The 17,165-nt window shown below is 42.0% G+C and overlaps 1 protein-coding gene across 4 annotated transcripts in view; it reads left to right on the top strand.

Annotated features, from left to right (window-relative positions):
* The window catches only part of PPFIBP1 (PTPRF interacting protein, binding protein 1 (liprin beta 1)), a 54,916-nt gene extending 48,186 nt beyond the window's left edge, over window positions 1-6,730 (top strand). For 3 of the 4 annotated variants that reach the window (XM_010004134.1, XM_010004133.1, XM_010004132.1), the window contains 6 exons: window positions 1,053-1,175; window positions 1,993-2,118; window positions 2,948-3,136; window positions 3,687-3,866; window positions 4,229-4,294; window positions 5,094-5,436. In XM_010004134.1, coding sequence (XP_010002436.1) covers window positions 1,053-1,175; window positions 1,993-2,118; window positions 2,948-3,136; window positions 3,687-3,866; window positions 4,229-4,294; window positions 5,094-5,180 — 771 coding nt within the window. In that variant the 3' untranslated portion in view covers window positions 5,181-5,436. Of the gene's footprint in view, window positions 1-1,052; window positions 1,176-1,992; window positions 2,119-2,947; window positions 3,137-3,686; window positions 3,867-4,228; window positions 4,295-5,093 lie in introns of all 4 variants that reach the window. The other variant, XM_010004135.1, reaches the window with a different exon arrangement.
* Window positions 6,731-17,165: the final 10,435 nt, after the last annotated feature.

Raw genomic sequence — 17,165 nt, 5'->3', positions numbered from 1 at the left:
AGGAAGGACATGGAGGTGCTGGAGAGGGTGCAGAGAAGGGCAACGAGGCTGATGAGGGGTCTGGAGAACAGGTCTTCTGAGGAGAGGCTGAGGGAGCTGGGGCTGTTCAGCCTGGAGAAGAGGATGCCAAGGGAGACCTCATTGCTCTACAACTACCTGAGAGGAGGTTGTAGTGAGATGGGGGTTGGTCTCTTCTCCCCAATGCCCAGTGATAGGACAAGAGGAAATGGGGTCAAGTTGCACCAAGGGAGGTTCAGATTGGATATTAGGAAAGATTTCTTCAGAGTAAGAGTGGTGAGGCATTGGAACAGGCTGCCCAGGGAGGTGGTGGAGGCACCATCCCTGGAGGTGGAGTTTCAGGAGATGGTTTAGAGGTTGGGGGTTGTAGGGCAGACGGTTGGACTTGATGATCTTGAAGGTCTTTTCCAACACTTTTGAAAAAAAAAAGCATTTCAAAAAACATTTATCATTTGCAGTTGTGGGGAGCCAACCTGACATACCTTTGTATTTTCATTCCTTCTTTTTTTTTCATTCTAACCTGCCCATGATGATACTAGATGATACTTAACGTCCCTTCCAACCCAAGCCATTCTATGATTCTATGATACAGAATGCCTCAGTTTTCAGGATGATTTATTGTTTTCAGCTAAACTTTTAGCTGGATGCTTGTGGGATTCAAATTTTTAGCAGGATTAAATGCAATACCAGTTGAGTCTGATGCACTGTGTTTGGAAAGCTGTCCTGGCTCTAATCAGATCTCTGAGGATATGTCATCTTACCCTCTCTCTTCCTTGTTACTCCAGGCTTCTTGCACTAAGCTCTATACCCTATGTGAAGGACATTGTCCAGGAGCTAGCACAGTGCAAGAAGGAAAGCTTTACTTTTGGCACAGATGGTTTGATGTTAATCATGTCTCCCCAGTTAAAATCATAGCTCAGAATGTGTCAGATGTGCCACTTTAAGCCAGGGCCCAAAGCAGTCTCTTCCGGTTAGGTACTGGTTCCACCAAAAAGCACATTTATGTTTATTAACTCCCCTTTACTCTTTGACAGGATGACTTGCTGTCCTTGAAAGTTGTCAGCGTCCTCCACCACCTCAGCATCAAAAGAGCCATTCAGGTTTTGAGAATAAACAACTTTGAGCCCAACTGTTTGCGCAGGAGGCCGTCTGATGAGGTACTGCTTTATGATGAAGCTGTGGAGAGGAATCCTCTAGGGTTGTTTTTTTTCCTGATGTTTCTGATTATTCCTGCTCTGCTCTCTCCTCCTGTCTCTTCCTTCCTGTTTAATTCTTTTTCATTTTCAGTTTTCATTTTCTCATATTGTTCTTCCAGTCTTACACTCTGTCTTCACTACCTGGAACACCACTTCTTTTCCTCCACCTGTCGTGGTGCCAGACTCATTTCCCCCTTTCCAAATCTCCCAATTCAGTTCCTAGTCAACAGCTGGATCAGTTGGCCTGGTCTCTGATGTCCTGTCCAGCATGTAAATCATCTTGAACTCAGTACACTGCTGCCATGAGTCTTGTGTAACTCTTGATGGATGTGTCAAGATTTTTTGTGCCAAAGGAGTTTGGCCCCCTTACCAGACAAGAAACTGCCATTAGTTTATTTTGGAAGCAGCACACGTTGGATAGGACAACAGATGATGAAGCAACCCAGACTCTTGGATTTGGATTCATTATGTATATCAGCAAGAAAAGCACAACGGTTCATGGAGCCTGCTAAATATTTAGTTCTTCTGGTAGAAATTGCAACTAGTCCTAGTGCACGATAATCAAATGACATGAAGCATCATACTGACCTGCCCACTGTCCAGAAACATCTCCACATTTGTGTTGCTGCAAGATAGCAATCCAGAAAGGGTTTTTTTTCTCAAGTACAAAGTGGGCTTGCATTTTTTTCAGGGCAGGAGAGCTTTGTTTCAGTAACTACTGGGGCTGGCACAGCTGAGTTGGGAGGTCTCCTTGACTGCCTGTTGCTTCTGTTGACAGAACAACGTCACACCCTCCGAGGTCACCCAGTGGACCAACCACCGCGTGATGGAGTGGCTGCGCTCCGTGGACCTGGCCGAGTACGCGCCCAACCTGCGGGGGAGCGGCGTGCACGGGGGCCTGATGGTGAGGTTTTAGGCTGACTTGTTCCACTTTGTTGAAAACAGTATGGCTGAGAGTCCCTAGAGCAACGTTCTGTGCTACCTTTGCTGCTCACACCTTGTCTTCTTACTCTGCATAAGAAGTCGCTGTCAAAACTAAACACCCTATAGTTTAAAGGACACAAATGTGTTGGGCAGAACTCGTGTGGGTAGCAATGGGTTTGATTATCTATATTCCCCTCAGTTTAATTTTGCTGTGGCACTCTCCACCTCCTGTCTTACGGTGTTGTACACTGCTATGATGCTGTTAAACAGCCACCATCTTCCTTGCTAGACTTATTTTGTAAGGAAGGCCTGTTACTTCTGTAGACTTTGTGATTTCGGTGTCAAACTAGGATTATTTTTAATTGCTCTAGCATCAGGTACTGCAGGCAAGTGACTTGTACTTGCAGAAGTTTGTTGTGGTGATTAAGAGGTATATTTCCTGCTCCAAAGATTTTGTCTGTTTATTTTCTATCGGACCCCTGGCCAGATTTTCCAAACTTGAAAGGGGATGGTGGGTAAACATTTTGTGGCAGTTTCATACATTATATGAGTTGAGGGTGACTTTATCTGTTTCTTTCTTTTTATCTGCCAATTTATTTATAACTCCAGAAGGAAAGCCTGGAGGTAGCATTTTATAAATCCTTTAACTACTTAGCTCTCTTTTCTCTCTCCTCGTTGTATCTTCCTCTAAGATCCAAATAAAAACCCCAGAGCAATCTGAGGAAGTGACCAAGGTAGGGATGCCTGTTGATGTCCTTGAGACCTCATCAGTCTGGCTTCAGCTGGATTCTCTGTGATTTGTTTAATAGGTTTTGGAACCTCGTTTCAATGTAGAAACCATGGCACAGTTGCTGAACATCCCGCCAAACAAGACGCTGCTGAGACGGCACTTGGCGACTCATTTCAACCTCCTCATTGGGCAGGAGGCCCAGCAGCAGAAACGTGAAGCCATGGAGTCCCCAGACTACGTCCTCTTAACAGCAACTGCCAAAGTAAAGGTAGGTCTCTTGTTCTGGGTCAGTGCTGGAGCTTCCAGACAAACTTCTAGATCTCCAGTGTGCTGGTTTTCTCCATATTTGGAGGACAGATCAGTAAGATGGAGAATAGAGGCTGGCTGCTAATGAAAGAAGCATGAGGGCAGGACTCCGCAGATCTGGGTTTGACACTTGTGTCTACCATGAATGCACCACATCTCAGCCTCTCGTGCACAGACAACAGGCAGCACTCTGGTGTGTTGTCCTTCTATCAGGTGTTTGGGAGGGAGACTGTCTCTGACTGTAGGTGTGCTCATGGTTTAATGCAGTGGGATTCTGATCTCATTTGGGTCCCTTTGAATGGTGTTGTTTAACAATGGTAGAATGGACACAACTTGTTCTTTCAGGTGCATTTCATCATACATTTCAGATGTATTTCATCTATTCAGAAGGTCTTTGTTTAGGAGAGCACTGAGGTTTTGAGACACCAATGATCATTGAAACACCAACACAGGAGGAAGAGAACTGTTAATTCTTTGCTGACTCTCTTGTCAATTTTCTCTTTGCTTGTTAGCCAAAAAAACTTACCTTCAGCAATTTTGGGAGCCTGAGGAAGAAGAAGCAAGATGATGTGGAAGAATATGTATGTCCTATGGAGCTGGGACGGGCATCTGGAAGTGGGTCAAAGAAGGGTTTTAAGCCTGGCCTGGATATCCGAGTATATGATGATGATGATTTGGACAGGCTGGAGCAGGTAAGCCAGTTCTAACAGTCCTTGACTGTTCTGTCAGGTTCCATGGAAAAAAACTTCTTTTACCAGGGAAGCCTTCCCTTTGCTTTGGCCTGGGAACATCCTGACTTGTTGCACTTGCTCAGCATTAGTAACAAATGAGTATCTCAGCCTGAGGAGGTTCAAGCTGTGAATTCAGTGCCTTTAGGACCTACTCTGGCATATCTATCCTTTTCCCTCCCAACAGGGCATGCTCCTCCCTTGCTCTGACCGTGTTGGGCATTGTTAAGCAGTTACATTATATGCTGCTCTTAATTGCCACTCTGTCATGGCACATGGTGAATTTTTATTGATTCATTATCTATTATCTCTTTTTTGTTTTGTAGATGGAAGATTCAGAAGGGACAGTGAGGCAAATAGGAGCTTTTTCTGAAGGCATCAACAACTTGACAGTAAGTCTTAAAAGTGGGGTCTGTGGAATAGGTCCTGTTTCTGTGACGTGGGTGCAAAACCTTTGTCAGTCACTGGTGTTAACTGGTGGTGCTATTTAGTAGCTGTTCAATACAAATACACAAAGTGCAACTTTGCTTCACTATTTAAGGCTCTGTCAAGCAGCTGAGTTGTGTCATTTGGGAAGCAATTGCTTTCATCCATTTCAGCACCTAGCAAAATGTAGTCTTTGGAGAGAGTGAAGCACCACTGGTCTCTGAGGCCTGAAGGATGTCAAATACCATGCAGATTATGAGTATAGTGGGACCCCATCAGAACTAGGGGTCAATTGAGGCCCTTTGGGTTTTGTACAGAGGCAGATGGGAAAGAAGAAATAGTGGTTGAGGAAGATACCTGCCCATGCTGGCTTGGAGGTTCCCCTGGCCAGGAGTGGTGGGCCATGGTCACCAGACATCTTTGCTGGCTCTCTGCCTTCCAGGGAGGGCAGAGGACATGGCACCCAGCTCTAAGCCAGCAGTTTGCCCTCAGGTGGTGGGTTGCCAAGGGAGGGTTTTGGCTTGTTTTCTTGGTGGAAGCCCAGCCCCAGCCTGCGCTACCCAAGCCATTTGGGCCAGCAGAAAGGGGACCAAGCTGTGAGCTGCTCAGGAGCCAGCGTGGGTGAAAAACATTCTCCACAGAACCAGGCAGTGGCTGGCAGGGCTGACAGGGCTGTTTGTTGCCAAGCTCAGGTCTGCACCATCCCAAGTTCCTGGTGCAAGCTGTGGGGGCCTGAACCTTGACTCTCCCTCCTTTCCTTTCTAGCACATGTTGAAAGAAGATGAAATGTTTAAAGACTTTGCAACTCGCTCTCCTAGCACCAGCATAACAGATGAGGACTCCAACGTGTGACAGGAACCACCAGGCACTGATGAAGCCTCACTTTCCTGTGTGCAAGAAAATAATAATTATACACGACAAGCAGCAGATCATGTACATTACAGTGCTCTTGCTTTGTTAGAAGTAACACTGGGAGGTGAAGGATTTAAAAAAAAAAAAAAAAGGAGGAAAAAAGGTGCCTACTCTAAAGTTGCCATAACAAACACCTAGACACTGGTGAATGGTAATTGTTTTTATGATATTTAATGTACAAACTGGTGATATGTTTCAGAGTGTTGCGTTTCAATTTATGTGGTATGATAGTGCTCCTTTTGCTTGTTCACAGCCTCAGATAATCCTTTATATTGTTTCAAAAGAACAGAAGATGTTAGGTGGAAGTGTTGCATCTGTAGATGTTGTGCACTAGCTCTTTGTAGGCTCTAAGCTGAAAAAAAGATGTTACTGCTCTTTTTCAAGTGCATTTGTTGGGCAAAAATATGAGTTCTGCCCTTCCTGCAGTATCCAATATAGGATTTTAGTCATCCATGCTCTGCAAAAACTCCCCAGTAGTTCTTGACTGTTGCTCTTATTTTTATACTGTTTTATATATAAAAAAAAAAAAGTTTAAAAAAAAAAAGTAAAAAAGAAAAGTATATGAAGTACATATAAAAGCAAAAATTTAAATTTTGTGAGATAGAGTGATGGAAAGTCCAAGGTGTGGGGGAAGGGGAGAGGGTTGTAAAAAATTATGCCAGTTTGCATACCAGCTGGTTACTGGAAAAGGCAGGCTGACCTTTGGAACTATTTGCTTTAGTTGCTTTTTACTAAGTGCACAGTTTAATGATCTTCCATGTGGGATGAAACAATTATAAAGCATGTTTCTTCTAAGCAGTTACACAGAAAACTGCATGTTTAAAACGTCTTCTTTCTTGTTCCCAGCAGCACTAGTTACAGCCTTCAAACAAGGTTATTAACTGTTCTGTGACTTAAAAAAAAATCCCTTAAAGTTGAGAGTACTCCCTGCGTATGGAAGGAATATTTCTGTGCTGTGACTAATGTAAAGAGGATGTAGCTGCAAAGAAAATAAAGTTATATAGAGAAATGTATAGGAAATATATTATTTCATAATATTAAACCTAAGGTGGGACTTTTCCTCCAAAATTCAAATATCAAACCCGTTGCTCATCGTTTTCCCTCCTCAAAGCACAGCTCCTCTGCTTTTGAAGATCATCAGACTTTAAAAATCCTACCTAGCCAGTGGAAATCTCCTGTCAGACTTTTGGTATTGCGAGGTAGGTCCTAGTCATAAGCAAACCAGAAAGAAGTAACTCTGTCTATTACAGTGGTCATTCGTACGGTGTTGAACGTTGCATGTGTTTTAGCACAGTGGCATGAAGTTTCTTTGCTTTGTGAAGGAAAAAAAAAAAAAAAGTACATCTGGAATTGTTCCTCGTGGTGCTGTGTTGCTTTACTGAGCATTTGTCCCCCTCGTTTCGTTGCTCTCCCTGCTGGAAGTGAGACCGTTTCCGACACGTTGCTGGGGTGGTGCAAGGGATGTTAGATCTGTGCTGACTTGGTGGGTATTTCTGACACACTCTTAACAAAGCTGGGAAAGGAAGAGATGAGTGGTTCTTCCAGGGTGTTCCAGGGAACTCCCATCAGATGTTGGGGGAGATGGGAGGCATATTCTAGCGTTACATGAATTGTAACCTGATAAGCCACTATCGGTCAGATTGTTTAAAGGACGTGCAGTGTAGGATTTTATTTATGTACCAGGAAAAAAAAATTGATGTTGACCAGTTGTTTTATACATAATACCAAGCACTGTCATTTCCTCTTTATCAACTGGAGCCAGGCAGACAATCCATAATCTATACAAGAAACTCTTTGTGCTGCTTACCATTTGTCTACAGACAGATCACAGCTGATGCTTTATTTGATATTCCTGACTAAATAAGTCTGCAACTAATTTGCTGTCAGTAGTTTCTTCCTCTGCAGTCTGGGGGGTGTTTGAGCTGTTTTATATTTGGGCAGAAATACCTGCTGTCAGCATTGGGGTGCAGATGCTTGGGATGTGAATTCAGGGCTCACTTTCTGAGAATACTCTGAAATAGGGTTATTATTGACATGTAAGTTGAGCATTCCCTGCTCTCCCAGTTGCTGCAGAAGCACTGGGGAGGTGTGGTGCAGACTTAAGAGCAAAAGTATTCCTCCAGATTCACTCTCAATAGGCACTGGCTAGTTAGCAGGACTGGATATTAAGAGAGGAAAAGAAAAAAAGGGGGCTAGTGACACAATATTATGTGCTGAAACAGACACAACTACTTGTAGATTTCTTTTCAGTCCAGTGTTATTAGCAAGTGTATCAACAGGTGATGGTTTATTTCAGCCCTGTGTAAGCAGCCCCTTCTGCTTTCACTGGTTGGAAGCCAGCCAGGTCACCCCCTTGAAGCTGCCCACCATCTGAACCTGGGTTATCCCACGGGGGTGGAATAAGGAAGCAAGTGATAAAGTCAGGAAGTTTGTGTGTGCACAGTTGGTACCGTTGGGGTATTTTAATTTGTGTGTGTTTGAAGAGGGCAACATCACTACTGTGTACTGCCATGTAAAATCCAATAAAGTCTGTGGAAAATGCCAAGTGTTTCTGGAAGCCGGTTCCTTTTTCATGTATCTTCTTGTTATTTTTTTTCCTTTTTATTTTCCTAGGAAGCTCGTTTTGCTCTACTTAAAAGAAAAAGGAGGGAGAAGGAGCAAAATCACACTTTTTTATGGACTCCTTAGTTCTGTGTTGTTTTGTGGACTTATTTATCGTTCGTGCCTGCAGAAAGACTAAGCTAACAGCTAAGCCATCAACTACCCCAAGTCTTTTTACTTGTTTTTGGGTTCCAGATTTGAACCCTCTTGAGTTGTTTGGTATGGTGTGATGAGAAAGCTCTCCCCCGTTGCTTGGTGTGTGCTCCTCAGGGACACCTCACGTGGTGCCAAAGGAAGGACCTTCTCGCTGTGAAGGGCCGCCCTCTCTCTGGTCTCATGTCATTGCATATCAGCTCTCAGCAGTTATAGCTGCTCCAGCTACTTTGCCAACAGGAGCTGAGCTTCCCCAAGCTACGTTTTGTTGCTGGGATGCAGGTACAAATGATGATCACAGTTTTGCCCAGTGTAGCCCCGATAAGGGACCAGAAAAGGCAGGACCCCTATCGTGAGCTTCATTTTAGTGGTTTTGTTCATCAGCTCAATATTTCAGTGGGAGCACTGAGGATGAACAGGTTGAAACTTAAGAGTATAATAAACTTGTATTTGTTTACCATGATGAGGAAAAGATAGCTATATATTGATCAAGTGCCTATGGAGATTAAACACAGCTTTTTTATGTTCATTTAAATTACATATATGCTTAGGAATGGAGAAGTAATCCAGTTTCCTACTTAGCCTCTTTATATGGGGAAGAACTACTCCACATTTGCTCAGCAGCCATTGCCCTGCTGCTTCCCAGCCATCTGCTTCACAGTCATCTGGATCATCTTGACACCTATGAAGATGTACTGCCTGGATCTCAGGAAGAATTTGGTCATGAAGGCTGTTAGCCGTCACTTTTGGAGCACTGAAACGAATTGCTACATTGCTGCACAGAGATGGTTAGTCAGTGGGCTAGTGAGTGCTAGCAAAGAGCCTTTGGCAAGATGATAAGCTCTAGCACGCTCTGATTGAGCCTGTGATTGCTTCCAAGCTGCAGTTCCAACATGAGCAAGCTATAAGGAGGGATCACCAGAAAATATTGATGTTAAAATACAACATCAGATGTAGCTTCAACAGCAAAAAGCAAATGCTTTAGCCACTCAAGGTGCTGGCCTTACCTGCCCTGAATGCTCACTGACTTTTCTACGTGATCATAAAGAATACATGAAAAGCAAGAGTCGCTGCAGGTATCACAAGCACCACCTTGAGGCACACAAAGGCCATTCAGGGACAGCCTGCAAACAGGGATACAGAAGGCCAAACCAGGCTGCAGAACTGGTTAAGAACAAGAACCAGGGGGGACTGAAATTAAAGGGAAAGCAGGGAAATAGATTATTGGGAAGTTTAGATATGTTCAGAAGCTGTGAAAGGGAAAACCATTCAAAAGTGGGGAACAAGGCAGGATATGGGAGAGCTCTCAGCCTGGAAACCAGTGGAAATAGGAAAATGGACACTCTAAGAGGAACTGCTTGAACATTCAGCTACTACTTTTTGAGCACCTGCACAAGTGCAGAAGAATCCCACACACAGTAGCTTGGAAAGATTTCTGCAGATATCTGCCTTGGGGGTAACAACCGCACTCCTGTGCTCATTTCCGAGTGATAAGGCACACAGCAATTCCTGTTCTCACCTGGTTCCTTCTTTCTCTAGAATCCTAATGCTAAAATAACAAGTTGAGGAGGAGAATGGGCCATAGAATTTTCACTTGCTGAAACACAGAGAGAGAGATCAATGAATATTTGAAGTCAACAATTTTTAATGTAGATCCCACTTAAGGTGACAAGCTAACAGACTGCTCTTGTCAGTGGACTGAGTTGGGAGTTAATCTGAACACTACCCTCCCTACAACTAGTTGGTAAAAGTCTGCAGAAATTCTGTAAACTGCTTTGGGGTCCATGCTGTGGAAGATCAGCTTGTGTATAGCATGGGCCATGGGTTGTTACACTTGGATGTGCAATCCTTTTTCTTAGCCTCTGAGTCAAATTTTCTGTGCTGTCAAAAGAAGGTATAATCAAAAAAACCTGTTAAGGGATCTAGTTCTGTTTGAGCCTTTGGGCTTAGAATATTTATTTATGTTGGTGGAAAAGTTTTGCTTCATTTCCTCACAAAACAAAAACAAAAAACAAGCAAACAACAAACAAACCAAGAAAAAAACAAACAACAACAACAAAAAAAAACCCAAACACACACACACAAATCTTAAAAGCAAAGACATTCCTACATCTTTATCACCATGTAAATCTAGCAGGATTTTTTTAGATAAATATGGGATGATGTTTCATGGCTTTGAATGGAATATTTTCACTGGAAAGATGCACATATATCTTGTCTTTGTAAGCTAAAGTAACAGCCACTAAAAAGTCACGTTCATTGGTAAATCATAGACTGAAGAAGAAAAGAGTGGTTCAAACAATGGGTTTGTCAAGTGCCAAAAGACCGGACGTCCTACACTAATGAAATCATCCTGACCAGGTAATATAGGTTGGGTCTGAAAAATTGGATTCATATTGTTCTGGTAAGTGGCAGGCAGAAATTGCTGTGAAATGTATCTCCCTACTACTGTAAAACAGGTTCTAACAATGACAAACACTCCAGAGTAACTGTGTGAAGTTTGCCTAAGACACTTTTTTTCAGTTTGCAAAAGTATTTCCACTTAACAGTGTAAGTTCTGGCAAAGAAAATGTTTGTAGTAGCATTCTCTAGGCATCTGTATAAGCCATCTGTTTCCATAGGTGCTGTATGGATATGCTCCACACCATGAGCTGAGGAATATCCATCTTGACGGAACAGAAATTCTAACTTCTGGAACACACCATCATTTGAGGTAGCAGCACCGACTTCGATGATTGTGTAGACAGAGAATATAAAAACCAGAGCTACCAGGGTTAAATTGAAATTATCTGAGCACTGTCTTGTCTACTCTTTCCCTGAACTCTGTAACTTCTGAAACAGCTAAGGAAACCTCTTAAGTACTTCCTATCAATATTGAGCTAGTCTGTTCATGAGAACAAAGGAAGACAATTTGCATTGTCTTTAGTCGCAAGTAGGTCCACTTCAGAGAAAAAAAAATAAAAATATCTGAGGAATATTTGAGGTACTATAGGTAGCTTCAGGATGCACTTTGAAAACCATCTTAAATTAATCTCAGACTGTACTATCGCTGAAATTAATAGAATCAAACTTTTCAACAGAGGGATGGATCTTAGATAACCATAAGTTGATGATTAAAATACACCTGCAGAGATAATTTGTGGGAAACACAGGCTATCTTGCTCAGGCTGCCAATTGCTTGCACTTGCTACAGAGATGCATAGCCAGGGAATTTACTTGATTTATGATTTTCAGTTCTCACATGTTAGATTCCTGACTTAAATGGTTTAATTCCTCTTGCTTGCTTAAGACTCTTAGATAGTCCAGGCTCTGACACAAAACGTTTCTTTTACAAATCCAATGAAAGAAACACATCACAGTTTTCAGTCCCCACACACCTATGTGAAGTCTAAAATTTGCTTTTTATTATATTCTATGTATCAGAAAATTGTGTGACTGGGGGATTAGCTGGCTCTAGTGTTCTTTGTAGGTAAACAATTTTGTTCTTTCTACTACAGAAAGGGTAAGAATGAATCCCAGGTTCTTACTGGCAGATCGTTACTATTAATAGTCTGACTTCACTGACATCTAAAACTGTCTGAAGTACGACCAAGCAAACTGTCACAAATATGCAAGCTGCTAAATACCCAAAGGATTGTTGTTTTCATTTCTGAAGAACCTGGATCAGCTTGCAGCTCCTATTATCTGAAATCTTCTGGATGGCTGAGAGAGAAGGAAGAGTCCTCGTGATTCTGAAATCCAAGACACCAGGGTCTTGAAAGGACTCTACAGTCTCCTCCCTAGAGTCCAAGTGACAAGAAAAGTGATTCAACGATAGCTCATTCAAGGACCTCGTTCATCCAAGGAATATGTTCAATTTCTGACACCACCTGCTTGTTCTTAATTCAGAATACCTTTTATGGCTGTTTTTGCCATTTTCTCAATAAGCAGTAGGTGGCTCTGAGAACACACTGATAAAAAAGGCAAAGTATCCTTATCCTAGCATATGGAGTCAGAACTCCTCTTATTTCTTTGGCTCCTACGTTTCTTCTCTCTATGTAATTTAGATTCAGAGAAAGACACAACTCTTCTCCACCCTACTATAAGAGTAAGAAATAGAAAGGTTTCCTGCACCTTGAAAGGAAGAAACACCTTTTTTTTTTTCCTTCACCATCTGGCAATTTTGGAATGAGAGGCCATGGCTACCAGAGTGTCACTGTTTGACTCAGGTCTGACAACCATGCTCTTGACCCCCTCCCCTCCCACCCAGGTAGGGAAGGAGAGAGAGAAAAGAGAGAAAACTAAACTACACAGCTTTAATTAAACACTAATGATATAAGAAAATAAATACAATCATATCTGTGTTCAGATATCTGCAAAAGCCTCTGGCCTCCCCCCGCCCCCAGCAACTCCCACAGCATCTCCTGAGCTGGAACAGTCCTGAGGAATCCAAGAGCTGCTGGAGAAAGCACAGAGTGATGAGGGTCAGGAGAGCTCGAGCCTGGGGGTCGACGGTGATGGATGGATGGAGTCCTCCCCAGACACCAGCCATAGATGGAAGAGAAGGGAAGAAGCAGCAGGAAGGAAGTTGTTTTCTGAGATCCTTCCTCTGAGCTTACGTAGCTCTATGGAATGGAACATCTCTGGCCAGTTTTGCTGTCTATCTAACTCAGCCTCCTACAGGGGGTCACAGATCTCCTCAGACTGTCTGAGCCAGCAGAGTGAAGGTGCAACCTTGAAGACCCAGCAGTTAGAAAAACATTCCTCTCTTATCAGCCTTAGAGCACACTGGTGCTAGTTAAAAGAAAGCTTGCTGAAGGGGGGAAAAAAAAAAAATAAATCAGTAAAAGGAAAATTGGCTTTGTGCCAAGTTGATGGGTCACACAAGGAACTGTCTGCAAATCTTATGCTCTAGTCCTGTTAAGACATACACCAAGATGCTCAACACAGCATGTTCTGTTCATAATAGAACTTTAGGTGATATGCATTGGCTTTTTGTGCCCTTCCCTTCATCCCCCTGACCATCTCAGACATTATGTATGGCTCTTGCAGAAGCTCTACTGGATTTAGACTCTACAATTTCAACCAAATTTTACATGCACTGAATACATCTTCTAGCATGGAAGCAGTAAGGGCTTAAACCTGTACTTAAAATTGTTATGGCAATAAAAAAAAAATCTTTGAAAGAGCTTTGAACAGATTTAGGCAGCTACAGATTTCTACTTCTGAGTACAGTACAATCACGTGAAGAAAAGCAACAGCTTTTAAATTTGCATATGCAAACTAGCTCTAAAGAAATACTGCTACTATAGACATGAAATCTAAATCATAAAAAACAAGGTCTGGAAAAAAGATATTTTTTAAGTCCTTATGAGCAGCCTGAAAAGAACATTTTACGTGGCCTATCCAGACTATATAATCTAATAATTTTATATGGGGGCATCATGATTGTTAACTATTGCTACTTACAAGGAAGAACTGAAATACAGTTTTAACTTCCACTCCTGTAAACATACACACGTGCACAAACTTTGAGAAAAATCAGTACAACTTCTCACTTGCAAAGCTATACATCTTGGTTTCTAAATGACTCAAGGCCCTAATTTCAATCTTCCTTTTTTTCTCCAAAAGAGTTTTACTTATGGAAACTAGAAAAATGCATTTTTAAACAATGCTACTTGTAATTTCAGGGTATTTTAATGTTAACATGCAGTGCAACAAATGTTCAGATGGATTTTATAAATTTGCATGTAACTTAGATTAGCTAATCATGTAAGACAGCAGTATGAATTTTCAAAAATATTATTAGCTTGAGAGTAACCAAAGTATTTAATAATTACTGTAGACAAATAAAAATATAAGACTTTGAAAACTGTTATTTCATCTCCTCAGTCTAACTCATCCCTCCCCACCCTCCCAAGAAAAGGAAGCACATACATGCAGCAATATTGTCAAGTCATTCCAGTCCAAGATTCTTCTCAAAGCAAAGCACCTTTACATCCAGATTGAGTCACTCCAGGTCCTGTCCAGCCAAATTTGGTTGGAGATTTCAATAACCACTTGTACCCTAAAACACTGTCTTCACATAATCTAGAAGCAAAACTCCCCATAATACTTTAGCTGTCAAGCACCTAAAGAACACAACTACATCAACCCTAGTTCTGTTCATAGCTCCACTCTAATGATTTTTTATTAATATTTCAAGGAAATATTTTCTATTCTACTCTTTGAAGTATTTCTAGTGTCTCTGTGCTTTCCCTTCCTGCTTCAAGACTGTGTTTATGTACTTTATTTAAAGATACTGTCAATAACTTTATTTCACTCATTAACACTGTTGCTGCCTCTTTCTTAATTTTATTTTGATTAATATGCTGCATTTGGTCACTGAAGATGGTTTAAATGTTTCTTGGGATGACAAGAAAACAGCGGCTTTGGAAGCTTGTTTTTTGAGAAAACAGTAAGTCAGCATTATTAACTACATGCCAGCAGAGGGAAACACAGCCTCAAGAAAACTAACTCACCCTCTTGGAGGCAGTCTTTACCCATCACATCCACTGAAGCTGATGGATTTACCCAGGGAGAAATCAGACCCCCTGAGAGGTAGTAGGATATATTGTCTTGTTTTTACTATGTACATTGACAGAAATAAAACCTCTGCTTTAAGTTTTATCTGTTAATATGTGACTCATACAGCTTGGGCTTGCTTTTTTTCAAGGTTATAAGTGGTTCCTACTTTCCATGGAGGTAATTGGTCCAAAGTGCACTTGAAAAGTATGATCCAAATCCAGCACAGTTAGAAGTGATGTCTGGATGTCAAAATTCACATCTTTCACCTTGGAATACGTCAGTCAAACACTAGCCACTGTGAGAGTAGGTGCTAGGGATGAAATCACTTCTGGAAAAAGAAACAGAACAGGCATGATCAGTAAGCTCTAAGAGCACTTCTCACACATCAGTTCAAACCTTCTGTCCTGAACACCAATGACACCTACCCTTTTTATGAAAAATAGAAGTGTAGTATAGAAAAAGCTTACGGGACTGCACAGGAGAATGAATTTCACCTCTCGGAAAGCCCTTCACCATGCTGGGTTTGCTTCCAAATCCATCCAAACCAGCTTGCTTCTCATACTTACTGCTCTAGCTCCTAAGGGTTACATTTGTTAAAGGACACTTATGAAAACATGTAATTAGAAGATGCTGAACTTCTGCAGGCAACCAAAGCAAACACACACAGTGACCTGCTTGCCAACTCCACATAAGCAAAACAATGCACCAAGTGTGCTGCACTCCAAGGGACACTGACTGCAGTGATATTAAACTCCAGTCACTTGGGCAACAGCAAATAACTGGAAATGTAATTGGAAGTTGGTGGCTACAAGTAACTTTGCAAGACGTGGCTGCCTTCAGAACATGTCCTTTCCCTCCTCCACATTCAAAGTCAGCTACAGCTTCATCCTACTTGTTTTAAGTGCCTTCTCTTTTCTCCTAAGTCAGGAGGCACTGATGAAATCAAGGACTTCAAATAATTTCCCATACAAATTAATTTCCCTGACTCCTACTGTACTCCTGCCCCCATCACACAGAAGAGCTCGGTGCCACTCCATGCACAGTCCAGATGTGACTGCAAGCATTTTAGTCATCAAAAGTGGGTCTGTGCAGTGTCCATGAAGTTAAATTCCTGCACCTTCAGCTGCATGTAGCTCACTGGCAGCTCTTGTATGACAAAGAAAACTGTGGCAACCCAGCCTGGGAAGGTGGGTCATTGCTACCCTTCCTGTCTGCATGCAGGCTAGGAAATACATCCGTTGCTCAAGAACAGACATCTATTGTTTCTACCTACAACAGCCATATGACTCTGGCAGTAATACTGTATATGAGAATGAAAATCAGAAGCATCCAAAGCACAGCTGTCAGCCAACATACAGAATCCTGGTACTACTTCAGCTCTCTCAATCCCATGATTCTAAAGCAGAATGGGTAGCTGGCACTGCACAGCAGATGTGTTACAACTAATTGCTGACATGCTGTTTCCCTGTCTCCTTCCATCATGTCATCTGCTTGGACAGCAAACCTTCCAGCACAGGCTCATCTTTTTGTACAGCCTAGAATAACACACATTCAATGCTACTTTCATCTCAATAACTAAACTTCTAACAAAATACAGCTAACTCAGCTGGTGTAAAACCAACAGGAGCTCCATACCTGTGATGACACCAGTCTTGCACAAAGACATATTAACCACAACTCATTAAAACTAAGAAAGATGTAATTCAGTGTTCCCCCCATAACCTCTTAGGCAAGGTGACAGACACATAGATTTTTTAAACTATTGGCCAAACCTGTAAGAAGTGCCACAAGACCTTAGCTCAGTTGCAAAAAAAAAAAAAAAAAGGAATCTACAACAGTTAAGAACTGCTGACCTTTGCAATTAAAGCAAAGAAGTCACTTGCCAAATCACTCTGCGAAGCAGTATCTCAGTAGAGCAATAAGAGGAAGAAAGTTTAAAGAAGAAAGAACCTTTAGGGATCCCTCTTATCCTTCTGATACTATGTCATCACTACACTAAGCAGAGGGATCTGCATCAAACTTCTTTAATACCTCCCATCCAAGCCAACTGACTTTATATGCCAGCAGAACCAGGGGTGTTGCAACAAAGTTACACACACCTACCTAACAAAATCTGAAACCTTACATACTGAAAATACCTTTTTCCTTCCTTCGCTCTACTGGGCCTCTTCTCCCATTTCAGGGTTTGAGTGTTCCAGGGTGAACTCTCATGACAGGGCTGCAATGTTCCATTTCCATTCTCTGATCAGAAATTCAGCTGTTTTCAAAATATATGAGCTATTACCAGGATTGGGCTAAGATGGAAGATCACCATCCAAGTAATGAAAGGATTCAGGCTGCAGGGAACACTTTGAATGATTTTGTGGAGTTGTTGCCTTGGAGTTTTACTTTGCAAATAGGACAACAAAAAGCTGTCAAGTCTGATGTTCCAGGCAAGACTATGGAGATACTCTTCCTGTAACACAGCACTAACCATAATGCTGGAAAGAAGAGACTAGAAAACTGTGGAGTTTGCTCCTTTACTTCTCCAAAAGTCCAAGCTCTATGCTCTTCATTCTGCCTCTTCCCCACCACAGATGTGACCACTGGTCCATCAGTGACCCTTCACAGCTGGAAGCAATTCTG

This window comes from Chaetura pelagica, unplaced genomic scaffold (genome assembly GCF_000747805.2).
Source record: "Chaetura pelagica isolate M959 unplaced genomic scaffold, ChaPel_1.0 scaffold198, whole genome shotgun sequence".
NCBI lineage: Eukaryota > Metazoa > Chordata > Aves > Apodiformes > Apodidae > Chaetura > Chaetura pelagica.
Note: the sequence above shows the minus strand (reverse complement) of the source record. Positions and strands in the feature narration are given on the sequence as shown.